This window comes from Delphinapterus leucas, chromosome 12 (assembly GCF_059928025.1).
Source record: "Delphinapterus leucas isolate spDelLeu-1000000601 "Yukka" chromosome 12, BTC_Dleu_Yukka2, whole genome shotgun sequence".
In the NCBI taxonomy this organism is placed as follows: domain Eukaryota; kingdom Metazoa; phylum Chordata; class Mammalia; order Artiodactyla; family Monodontidae; genus Delphinapterus; species Delphinapterus leucas.
The window spans coordinates 55,333,810-55,347,474 of NC_143140.1; the positions used below are offsets into that span (position 1 = coordinate 55,333,810).

Here is a 13,665-nt window from a genome sequence, read left to right on the forward strand (position 1 = left end):
GCAGGGGATGCGGGTTCGTGTCCTGGTCCGGGAGGATCCCACGTGCCACGGAGCAGCTGGGCCCGTGAGCCCATGTATCGCAAAAAAAAAAAAATTAGATGTTGTTTGATGCATATCCTGAAGGGCGCCTCTGCTGGCATTCAGCATACAAAGTGTTCAACGGATTAGTTCAGGAAGATGATACACCATATTCAGCAGGAAGAGACTCAAGAAGTGACAAAGACAATTCAAATAACATACTGGACAGATATGAAGCTTATAGATATTTGGAGACTCCTGAGACTAGCGTCGGAATATTCTGTACAAAGTAGTTCTTCTATAGGTACTTTCTAAAATTTAGCTCTAAGCAGCTAAGTTACTCTAACTAAAAGCATATTTTATCATTTTCATGCCCAAAGACTAAAAGAAGCAATCATATAGTGGTTTCTTGAAACAGAGAGCAGGTTGGGGTAACTATTCCCAAGTTGCCCGTAATCCTTTGTGGAATTAACCGATCACCTTTTTTATAGTCATGAGAACTTAATTTTATAATATGCCTTTCTAGATTTCTCCTTCAACACCAGAGTAGGTATATTTATATCACTGTTACATAAAGCAAAGCTGAAGCCAGGGATATAGGATGACTTAACTGAAAACAGTCTTGAATGGAAAGATGGCTGGTCAAAACTTTAAGCTTTAAAAATCAAAGAAATGTTGATATGCTAGATTTATAGGTATCACTGAACATTTTTTCCACAGACATTTTTCTTTCTTTTTTTTTTTTTTTGCGGTATGCGGGCCTCTCACTGCTGTGGCCTCTCCCGTTGCGGAGCACAGGCTCCGGACGCGCAGGCTCAGCGGCCATGGCTCACGGGCCCAGCCGCTCCGCGGCATGTGGGATCTTCCCGGACTGGGGCAGGAACCCGTGTCCCCTGCATTGGCAGGCGGACTCTCAACCACTGCGCCACCAGGGAAGCCCCCCACAGACATTTTTCTATAAGAAACATAAGCAAATTAAAACGTCACCTCTACAGCTTCCCAGGCCCATTTCCTGTATTTTGGATCATGAGTCAGTCTCCACATGTACATGTAAGTCTCAACAACTTCTGGCCGTAGGATGTAGTATTTTTCATTTTGCCTCGTAGCAATGGCTTCAACACCGCCATCGAATCTGAAAGCTTCTGGTCCCAGTTTCACAACTAAAGGAGATGCAGTGGAGGACAAGGGTTATTGTCCTAGACAATCTTTAGTGTCTATAACTTTAATGAAACTAGAAAGTACCTTACAACATTCAAGAGAGGTGCCAAAACAATCATTTTAAGGAATAATTATAAACACTGTAAATAAGCAATATTCAATATACCTTTATAATTTATTCATTGAAAAGAGTCCATTTTAGAAAATGGTAATGATCCCTTATTTTCTTTCATTTAACCATCATTTACTGAGCACCCACTGGGTAGGTGCAAAGCACCACCTTATTAGTGAGCTAGAAAATCAGTGGTTGAGAATTCTAAGTCATTATGTCATGAAGGTTATTTAGTATTTGTACATCAAACTCCTATTTTTATAAGAAGGCTGCCAGACTCATCATATATTTCATGGAGATTCTGGGAAGATTAATAACGGTTTATAACATACCAAGTTTCTTTTGTACTGGGACAGAGACTCTCACCCAATGTTATTTACCTAAAGCAGGGCCAACAAGTTAGACAGACTTAACCCTTTATGGCCTGGATTTTTGTTTCTTGGTAAACTAAAGGTAAATATTTTTATACAGAAGAGTAATGCCTCTTAAAGTAAAAACAGAAATTCCTTTAAGATATTAATCATGATCATCAAGTTTCATCAGGCATATGGTGGATGTTCTTTTGATGGCAACAAATGGACAAAATGGACAAAGTTCCTTACTGAATGAAATAAAAAGCACATAGACTGTGTATGAAGGGTAACAGGTACTCACATGTGCGATTGTAAGATTCATGACAGGTACGGGCAATTTCAGCCCCGAGTTGAAGGTAGTGTTGGGTCAGGCCTTCAGGAGCGTCATCTGCCCCGAGGGCAAACATGCCTCCCGCAAAGCAGGTCAGGTGGCCCATCTTGTGTTCCAGGAGGCCCCCTTTCCACTCTGCGATGTAAGTCAGTCCGTTACGTGACTTCCGGATCAAGTGAGTCTCAATTGCCTGAAAATAATACTTATTTTCAACATTTTGTAATCTCTTCTCAGATTTATACCAAAAACACCACAACATTAAAAAAAGATAAAACATCACTCACGATTGATTTGAGTTTGTTACTACAAACCCAATTCGACCTGAAATTTCATGTTATTGCTCTCTGTATATGTCCTCTAGTCTATGCCTTATTAGTTTGGTTAGTTATAATTAACACTGTTGGGCCTGCCCAGTAGGTTTTTCTTGGTTGCATGCCCAAACACTTGTAGTCCTCATACTGAAAAAGCTGTTTCCTTTTCAAAGACAGGCCACTGGTATAGTGGTAAGAGCTGCTTTAGTGCATTTCCATTTTCACAAATGGAGAAACAACACAAAGCACAGGCTCTACCATGAATGGTGAACAGACCATATTTGTGTATAAAATCCAGGCTGGTGGTCCTACCCCTCCTTTCTCTCTCTTAGGCTTTGAGGGATAGCAAAACAGAGTGGGAAAAAGGAGCTGTTCTTGAGTCAATCAGATTGCTTGGCTTCAAATTCCAGCTCTGACACTTGCTATCTGTAAATTTGTGGGTAATTTGCTTACTGTATCCTTAAATCTCAGTGTCCTTATTCATAAAATGGGAATAGTAGCATCCACTGTGAAAACTGCAATATTTTGTTTATAAAGCAGTCAGTACTGTGATTAGCACTTGATAAAGGTCATTTATCATCATCACATCTCCACTGTGGTACCACATGAATTAAATTCCTCCTTAATAATTCTTTTAAAAAGGACATTAATATACAATGAATAAGTATTTTTTTTAAAAAAAGAATAAAGGTCTGTAAATTTGGGAGAAATGATGTTTACAAAAGTGGCTTGTTAAACACCTTTTATTTCTGCCCCAGGACTGTTGATATTCTTTCGAATAAACAAAATAAAATAAGCCCTTTTTTTTAAAAAAAACCCAAAATTGTAGTGTAAGTGCTTGGCATTACTATTTTTAATTACTTTAACAGGAAATGCTCCCCTACACCCCCAATTACTTCTTGGAAGGAGAAGGGCTATGACTGTGTCTATAATTGTTATACTATTATAAAAAAAGAGAGGATTTTAGGAATCACATTTGGGAATACAGGCATAACTCATTTTATTGAGCCTTGCTTTATTGTGCTTTGCAGATACTGCATTTTTCACAAATTGAAGTTTTGAAAGTGTCAAGCAAGTCTATCAGCGCTGTTTTTCCAACAGCATTTGCTCTTTTCATGTCTCGATGTCACATTTTGATAATCCGCAATACTTCAAACATTTTCGTTATTATTATATTCGTTAGGGTGATCTGTATCAGTGATCTTTAACATTACTATTATAACTCACTGAAGACTCAGATGATGGTTAGCATTTTTTAACTAAGGTAAGTACATTGTTTTTTTAGACATACTGCTATTGTACATTAAACAGCCTAGAGTATAGTGCAAATACTAAGTTTATATGCACAGGACAACCAAAAATTTCATGTGACTTGCTCTACTGTGTTATTCACTTTATTGCAGTGGTTTGGAACTGAACCCACAATATCTCCAACACATGCCTGTAGTAGATAGAGACAAAACTTGTGATATAGAAGAATGAATGAAAATGAATGCAGAGGTAGATAAAACCTCTCCTTCCTTTATTGGAAATAAACAAATGAAACCAAGATGGTAAGAAATAAATGAACACACTACTGTGCACATTAACTGTGGTTAAGCTAATTTTATTGATGGTCTAGTTATTACATTAATATTTCATTCTTATTTAATGCAACTGAACATCTTAGCTAGTTATACTTCTCATAGCACAAATTGCAGTAAAGTCCTTCAAGCAGATACATGTTCATCACCCAAGAAGTTATTCTTTCTACATGGCAAGAGTAATAGCTTTTGAGCATGCATTAGAGAAATATTATTACCCTGTTACAGATCCTGAATAAAGTACTATATTATTTTTGGCATGATTCTGACCAAGTTGCTATCTCTCAAAATAAATTACAACGAAGTTCCAAGACTTTTAAAACAATGTTTGTGTGGCAATGGGAAAATGTAAATAAATATAAAGGAGGAAAAAATAGTCTTTAGTGGCTCTAAAAAATTTTGTGTCAAGCCTACAGAGAATTGATTAGGAAAAGAGAGTATTGTATATTTTGTGATTTCATCCTTCTATATTTGAAAAAAATTAGTTGGCTGTGCCTATAGAATCCTAAATGCCTAATATATCACCTGCCCAGGTATCATTCACGCCAATGGACTTTCTTGCAGCATAAGCAACCACCGCTATGGATTCTTAGTATGGCCTCCAGATGAGGCCATAACAGCCAGTTGAAAACTCAAAGTATTTCATTATTAACACAACGAAAGAAAACATGCCACTCTGGGATTAAATGATTTCCAAAATGCACTGGAAGCTAAAACTGATGGACTACATCTCCAGTAACTCAACTGTCTGGAACAATATTGTAAGGCATCCTCTCTTTCATAATAATGATATTTTAAAGTACAAGAAATACAAAGAAATTTTACTATGTAAGACACGACTACTTCTTAAAATCAGAAGCGTAACTGTTCTAGCTTTGCTTTCTATGTTGAAAACACACAATGGATTGAAAGTGTTTTTACTATTAAGAGAAAGAGGAAACACTTTGACTTCATTTGCTCTTAATGGATTTTCCTGTCAATGGTTTGTCTAAATACAATATGCTAAAAGCTGTGTGGGTATAGTTCTCAAAACGGGAGGAAAAATATTTCAAAGAGTATTTTAAAGTTGTCTTTCCTGGAACATCAAGATCCTAGGGGGCCACTTTAAAATTAGAATAATTAAAATGTCTGCCAGGACTGTAATTAAAAATGACATAATGGAAACCATACTGTATGGAGAACTCCCTGGTTTAAAACCTGAAACCTCATAGGAATGAAGAAAAATAAACTTAAGAGTTTGCCTTTAATGTTTATCATGTCCTTTAAAGGCTGTGCGAAATGAAGGCCAATGTTCTAACTAAGGTGCCTGGTTCCTATATGTGAAATAGTAAAGAGTTGTGTCTGCTCTACTTAGTCAAGTTCACTACTGACCTTGGAGGGAACCAACGTAATATTAAATCCAGTCAACTAGAGCAGTGCAAGTTGTATTTATATTTAAACAATTAAGTTGGTCTATTGTAAAATCACCCAGAATTCCTTTTAGGGGCACTTACTTTAGAACAATGGCAACATCACTGGAATTACAAATATCCATTTTTTCCCCTAAGAATTATTATTATTTTTTTTTTGCGGTATGTGGGCCTCTCACTGTTGTGGCCTCTCACGTTGTGGAGCACAGGCTCTGGACGCGCAGGCTCAGCGGCCATGGCTCACAGGCCTAGCCGCTCCGCGGCACGTGGGATCTTCCCGGACCCGGGCACGAACCCATGTCCCTGCATCGGCAGGCGGACTCTCAACCACTGCGCCACCAGGGAAGCCCTATTATTATTATTTTTAAAAAATTCTAATTTCATATCTAAACTATGTAAGAGGCTGAGCCCAACAGGACATCTCCCACATAAGGCCACTTCTCTAAGATTAGGATATGTAAGTTACCTACCTAACACATAGAAATAAACATAGAGAACTGGGAAAAGGGGGAGACAGAGAAATATGATCCAAATGAAGGAACAAGACATAGCCTCAGAAAAAGAACCAAACAAAGTAGAGATAAGCAATATACCTGATAAAGAGTTCAAAGTAATGATCATAAAGATGCTCACTGAACTCAAGAGAAGAATGGATAAATACAGTGAGAATTTCAACAACAAAGAGTTAGGAAATATAAGGAAGAAACAGAGCTGAAGAATACAATAACGGAAATAAAAAAATATACTAGAAGGAATAAACAGTATGTTAGATGATACAGAGGAATGAATTAGTGATCTGGAAGACAGAGTAGTAGAAATCACACAAAGTTGAACAGAAAGGAGATAAAAAAAGAAATTAAAAAGTGAGGTTAATCTAAGAGATCTCTGGCACAACATCAAGCATACTAACATTTGCATTACAGGGTCCAAGGAGGAGAAGAGGGACAGGAAGGGACAGGGAACTTATCTGAAGAAACAATGGCTAAAAACTTACCTAACCTGGGAAAGGAAACAAACATCCAGGCCCAGGAAGCAAAGAAAGTCCCAAACAAGACACACCAAGGCACATCATAATTAAAATGGTAAAAATTAAAGATAAAGACTCTTAAAAGCAGCAAAAGAAGGGCAACTAGTTACCTACAAGAAAACTCTCATGAAACTATCAGATGTCTCCTCAGCAGAAACACTGCAGGCCAGAAAGGAGTGGCACAATATATCTAAAGTGATGAAAGGGAAAAGCCTATAACAAGGAATACTCTTCTTAGCAAAGTTATCATTCAGATTTGAAAGAGAGATAAAGAGTTTTACAAAAAAGCAAAAGTTGAAAGAATTTAGCACCACTAAACTGGCTTTATAAGAAATGTTAAAGGGACTCCTCTAAGCAGAAAAGAAAAGGCCACAACTAGAAATATAAAAATTATGAGAGGAAAAACATCACTGGTAAAGACAAGCAGATAGTAAAGGTAGTCGATCAACCACATAAAGCTAGTAAGAAGGTTAAAAAACAAAAGTAGTAAAATCATATATATCCATAATAAGTAGTATGGATACACAAAACAAAACGATGTAAAATATGACATCAAAAACATTACATGTGGTGGGGGAAATAAAAATGTAGAGTGGTTAGAACGTATTCAAGCTTAAGAGATCATCAACTTAAAATAATCATATATACATATAAATGATGTTCAATATGAACCTCTTGGTAATTACAAACCAAAAACCTATAATAGACACACACACTCAAAAAAGAGGAAGGAACACAACATAAAGCTAAAGACTGTAATCAAATCACAAGGGAAGAGAGCAAAAGAATAAGAAAGAAACAAAAAAGAACTACGAAAACAATGAACAAAATGGCAAAAAGTACATACGTATAATAATTATTTCAAGTGTAAATGGACTAAATGCTCTTATCAAAAGACATAGAGTGGCTGAATGGATGAAAAATCAAGACCCATATATATGCTGCCTACAAGAGACTCATTTCAGATCTAAAGGCACACAGACTGATAGATAAAAAAGGTTATTCCATGCAAATGGAAATGGAAAGAAATCTGGAAGCAATACCATATCAGACAAAATAGAATTCAAACAAAGACTGTAAAAAGAAACAAAAAAGGACATTACATAATGATCAAGGGATCAATCTAAGATGAAGATATAATAATTGTAAATATATATGCTCCCAACATAAGACCACTTAAATACATAAGCAAATATTAACAGACATAAAGGGAGAAATTGACAGTAACACAATAATAGTAAGGGACTTAAACATCCCACTCACATCAATAGGCAGGTCATCCAGAAAGAAAATAAGGAAACACTGACCTTAAGTGACACAATAGACCAAACAGACTTAATAAATAGATAATTTAAGAAAACTGAGATTATATCAAGCAACTTTTCTCACCACAACGCTATGAGACTATAAATAAACTACAAGAAAAAATGCAAAGAAACATAAACATGTGGAGGCTAAACAATACACTAGCAACAACCAGTGGATCACTGAAGAAATCAAAGAAGAAGTAAAAAAATACCTGGAGACAAGTAAAAATGTAATCACACTGATCTAAAATCTATGGGACACAGAAAAAGCAGTTCTAAGAGGAAAGTTTATAGCAATACAAGCCTACATCAGGAGACAAGAAAAATCTCAAATAAACAACCTAAACTTACACCCAAAGGAAACAGAAAAAGAACAAACAAAACCCAAAGTTAGTAGAGCAGAAATAAATAAAATAGAGACCAAAAAACCACAATAACAATAGAAAAGATCAAAGAAACTAAGATCTGGTTCTTTGAAAAGATAAACAAAATTGATAAACCTTTAGCCAGACTCATCAAGAAAAAAAGAGAGGGCCCAAATAAATGAATCAGAAATGAAAGAGGAGCAGTTAAAATGATACCATGGAAATAAAAAGGATCATAAGAGATTACTATGAACATTTATATGCCAATAAAATGGACAACCTAGAAGAAATGAAAAAATTCCTAGAAATATATAATCTCCTAAGATGGAATTGGAAATATAAATAGAAAATATTAATAGACCAATTACCAGTAAAAAAATTGAATCAGTAATATAAAAAAAAGTTCCAACAAACAAAAGTTTGGAATCAGTTGGCTTCATGGGTGAATTCTACCAAACATTTAGAGAAGAGTTAACACCTATTCTTCTCAAACTATTCCAAAAACTGAAGAAGAAGGAATGCTTCTGAAATTCTATACAGCCAGTTTTACCCTGATACCAAAACAAAACAAAACAAACAAAAAAAATACAGGCCAATATCAGTGATCAACATAGATGATAAAATCCTCAACAAAATATTAGCAAACCAAATTCAACAATAAATGAAATGGATCATACACCATGATCAAGTGGGATTTATCCCAGGGATGTGAGGATGGTGTAATATCTGCAAATCAATCAATGTGCTATACTACATTAACAAATTGGAGAATAAAACTCATATAATCATCTCAATAGATGTAGGAAAAGCTTTTGACAAAATTCAACATCCATTTATGATAAAAACTCTCAACAAAGTAGATACAGAGGGGATATACCTCAAGATAATTAAGCCCATATATGACAAATCTGTAGCCAACAGCATAATAAATGATAAAAAGCTGAAAGCAAGAAGATCAGGAACAAGGCAAGGATGCCCATTCTTGTCACTTTTATTCAACATAGTTTTGGAAGGCCTAGCCACAGCAAATAGACAAGAAAAAGAATAAAAGAAGTCCAAATTGGAAAGGAAAAAGTAAAACTGTCACTTTTTGCAGATGACATACTATATATAGAAAAATCCTAAAGACACTACCAAAGAAGCAGGACTGGGCTTCCCTGGTGGCGCAGTGGTTGAGAGTCCATCTGCCGATGCAGGGGACACGGATTCGTGCCCCAGTCCAGGAGGATCCCACATGCCGCGGAGTGGCTGGGCCTGTGAGCCATGGCCGCTGAGCCTGCAAGTCTGGAGCCTGTGGCCCACAACGGGAGAGGCCGCAACAGTGAGAGGCCCACGTACCGCAAAAAAAAAAAAAAAAAAAAAAAAAAGCAGGACTAATAAATAAATTCAGTAAAATTGCAGGATACAAAATTAATATACAGGTATCTGTTGCATTTCTATACACTAATAACAGACTATAAGAAAGATAAATTAATAAAACAATCCCATTTATGACTGCATAAAAAGTGTAAAATACCTAGGAATATATCTAATCAAAGAGGTAAAAGACTTGTACTCTGAAAAGTATAAGACATCAATGAAAGAAACTGAAGACAACACAAACAAATGAGAAGATATACCATGGTCATGGATTGGAAGAATAAATATTGTTAAAATGACCATACTACCCAAGGCAATCAACAGATTCAATGCAATCCCTATCAAAATACCAAAGACATTTTTTATAGAACCAGAACAAATAATTCTAAAATTTGTATGGAACCACAAAAGATCCCAAATAATCAAACCAATCTTGAGAAAGAAGAACAAAGCTGGAGGTATTAGACTCTCTGCTTTCAAACTATACTACAAAGCTACAGTAATAAAAACAGTACGGTACAGTCACAAAAACAGACACATAGATCAATGGAACAGAATAAAGAGCCCAGAAATAAACCCATGCTTATATGGTCAATTAATCTATGATAAAGGATGAAAGAATATACAGTGAGAAAAAGATAGCCTCTTCAATAAATGGTGATGGGAAAACTGGACAGCTACATGCAAGAGAATCAAACTGGACTACTTTTTCACACCATATATAAAAATAAATTCAAAATTGATTAAAGATTTAAGTGTAGACCTGAAACTATAAAACTCCTAGAAGAAAACACTGGCAGTTCACTCTTTTGACATTGGTCTTAGCAATATATATATATATCTATATACACATATAGATATGTGTGTGTGTGTGTATATATATATATATATTTTTTTTTTTTTGATCTGTCTCCTCAGGGACGGAAAATAAAATAAAAAATAAACAAGTGAGACTACAACAAACTAAAAAGCTTTTGCACAGTGAAGGAAACTAACAAAAAAAAAAAAAAGTGAAAAGGCCACCTACTAAATGGGAGAAGATATTTGAAAATATATCTGATAAGAGATTAATATCCAAAATACACAAATAACTCATACAACTCAACAAATAACCAGATTAAAATGGACAAAAGACCTGAATAGACATTTTTCCAAAGAAGATGGAAGGCAGAGAGACGGCCAACAGACACATGAAAAGATGCTCAAGATCACAAATCATCAGGGAAATGCAAATGAAAATCACAATGAGATAACATCTCACACCTGTCAGAATGGCTATCATCACAGACAACAAATAACATGTGTTGGTGAGGATATGAAGAAAAAGGGAATCCTTGTGCACTATTTTGGGATTGTAAATTGGTGCAGCCACTATAAAACTGCCATACGATCCAGCAATTTCACTTTAGGGTATTTATCTGAAGAAAACAAAAACACTAATATGGAAAGATATATGCACCTGCATGTTCACTGCTGCATTTTTTCCCATAGCCAAGAAATGGAAGCAACCTAAGTGTTCAAATGGGTGGTTGCCAGAGGGGAGGGGGATGAGGGAGCAGGAGAAATAAGTGAAGAGGATTAAGAGGTACAAACATCCAATTATAAAATAAGCCACAGGGATGCAATATACAGCTTAAGGAATATGGTCAATAATATTGTAATAACTTTGTATGGGGACAGATGGTTACTAGACTGATTGTGGTGATAATTTCATAACATATACAAATGTCAAATCACTATATAGTACACCTGAAACTAACATAATATCATACATCAACTACACCTCACTTAAAAAATAACTATTTAAACTAACACAACATTGTTAATCAATATAAAATAAAAATAAAAAAAAAACTAAGGAAACAAACACCACATAAAGTATCTGCCTAACACACTACTTAGTACACAGAAGGTAATTCAAATATTTATTCACTCTCATTCCTCCTCCATCACAAAGGACCTTTGAAAACTATTAATAATCTTCGATTAAATATTAGTTTGGTTAGTTCAGATTTTTTTTTTTTTTGCAGTACGCGGGCCTCTCACTGTTGTGGCCTCTCCCCATTGCGGAGCACAGGCTCCGGATACGCAGGCTCAGCGGCCATGACTCATGGGCCCAGCTGCTCCGCGGCATGTGGGATCTTCCCGGACCGGGCCACAAACCCGTGTCCCCTGCATCGGCAGGCGGACTCTCAACCACTGCGCCACCAGGGAAGCCCGCAGATTTTTATTTGAAAGTACTATTTATCTCTGGAGGTAAGTTTACTTCAAAGGGAGGTAACCATTAGGATTGTTTGTAATCTCGGGCAATTTTAACTTCCTCAATTTTTAGAATATATAATAAATTCAGGATTTTTTCCTCTCCATAATTTTAACTGTGACTCTAATAGGGAACTCATACTTGTTGAAGAAAAATACCCTTTTTAAGGTGTGTGAATCTTAACTGAGGTTTGAACCATGGAAAAAACTTTTAACTACCCTATTAGAACTAAACATTATCAAGTATGATTATTATTGTTATAATTATATTAGCACATATTGAACTCTATCTAACTGGAAACATTTTTTAACCCACTCAGGTAGTATTCCATTTTTTCATTAAAGCTTGATTAATATGCAAGTTATAAGTTAGTTGAGTGGCAACGATGATTTAAATTTGGGTTTACCTTAATAGCATCGAAATACATCTTCTTAGCTTGTAGGTCTGTCTTGTCAGACATTAACCATGCCTTTAGCAAATATTCATAAAAGCTGTCTCCAAGTCCTCCAACTGACACGTGATCTGCAAAGAGAGGGAAATGAATTTTAGACTGATTCAGACTTTAATTCAGATAATGCAGTAAAATCATATTAGTAACTAGGATGCAAAACCGTTAAGTCAACTGCAACTCAATGTTACATTTAAATTCCAACAAATCTCGTTTTTGAAAGATATTCTGAAATGAGCTGATGTGCTGTTAACTAATGTGATATACTTTAAATAATTACCAATACAGTTTTGTAAACATGCAGATAAAAAATATATAATCAACCCTAATTCTAAAACTCTGTTTCTTTAGTAAAAATACCAAATTAAAATGTTTCACCATATTCAAATATATTTTTAATTGCTTTATCTCTCAATAATAAACTATGTCAAAGCTGTGAGTATCATCAAATCTTAAAAAAAACAAAACAAAAAAAACTGGCTTGCAATATAACCAGAAGCTCCTCAGCTTCTTGTATTATAATTTTTATTATCTGATAGGTTTTGTAGTGTTATTAATCTGAAGGGTCAAAATCCTTTGAGAGAGGTAAGAAAGAAGACAGGGCAGGAGAAGTTTTTCTTTTTAATACAGTCACTCCTCCATATCTGTAGGTTCCCCATCAGTAGATTCAATCAACTGTGGATTGAAAATATGATAAAAAAATTCTAGGAAGTTCCAAAAAGCAAAACTTCAACTTGCCATGCACAGCCAAATACTATTTACATGGCATTTACATTGTATTTACATAGCATTTACATTGTATTAGGTATTATAAATAATCTAGAGATGATTTAAAGTATCTGGAGGATATGTATAGGTTATATGCAAATACTGTGCCATTTTACATAAGGGACTTGAGCATCCATGAATTTTGGTATCCCTGGGGTCCTGAAACCAATCCCCTGCAGATAGGGAGGAATCAATGTACTCCATTCCTACAGTCCCCCTCCACTGTCATTTATTATGCCAGATCCACTACATATTTATATTATTGCTATACAAACAGTCTTTGACTTATAGGTAGGTAATCCTCATTAAAAGTGAGAAAACTGAGGCTTAGAGGGGCTAAATGAAATTATAACATTGGTAGGTGCCAGCTAACTCTTCAGCCCACACAGGGTCTCAAACTTGGAATCACTTGCTCTCTAACATATAACACTAAATGTACATATTCTTTGGCCTACTGTTTGAATTAATACTGTTACGTTTCAAGCATATTTACCTACAAAAACAAAGACATACTCTCTTTGAAATATCATTCCTAGAATTCATAGAGAATTTGCGCATTAATAAGGTAGTCTTATTTGGGAAATTTGCATTTGAAGTTTCATAACTCGAAACTAACTTTATGTATCTATTACAAAAATAAAACCTTTATTAGTTGATTTAGTTACACAAAAGTAAATTGGTTTTTATACTACTATCAAGACAATTTTCTCCTGAGTCCCACCCAACAACTCCACTTGGACATGGGGACCTAAAATTGAACACAGGTTAAAAGTGAATGTATTATCTTTTCCTCCTCAACCTTATCTTAGCCTTGGTCCCTATCTCACTAAGTGGTGCCAGCATCCTGCCAAGACTG

The 13,665-nt window shown here is 35.4% G+C and overlaps 1 protein-coding gene across 11 annotated transcripts in view; it reads right to left on the minus strand.

Moving 5' to 3' along the window:
• MAN1A1 (mannosidase alpha class 1A member 1) overlaps positions 1 to 13,665 on the minus strand; it is a 212,548-nt gene that overhangs the window by 54,882 nt on the left and 144,001 nt on the right. For all 11 annotated transcript variants that reach the window (XR_004022419.2, XR_004022421.2, XR_004022420.2 and 8 more), the window contains exons 8-10: positions 12,000 to 12,115; positions 1,943 to 2,162; positions 1,006 to 1,178 (exon numbers count right to left, since the gene is read on the minus strand). Coding sequence is in view for 2 of the 11 variants with exons in the window: in XM_089921966.1 (XP_089778092.1) it covers positions 1,006 to 1,178; positions 1,943 to 2,162; positions 12,000 to 12,115 (509 nt within the window). In the remaining 9 variants the exon portion in view is untranslated. The remainder of the gene's footprint in view (positions 1 to 1,005; positions 1,179 to 1,942; positions 2,163 to 11,999; positions 12,116 to 13,665) is intronic.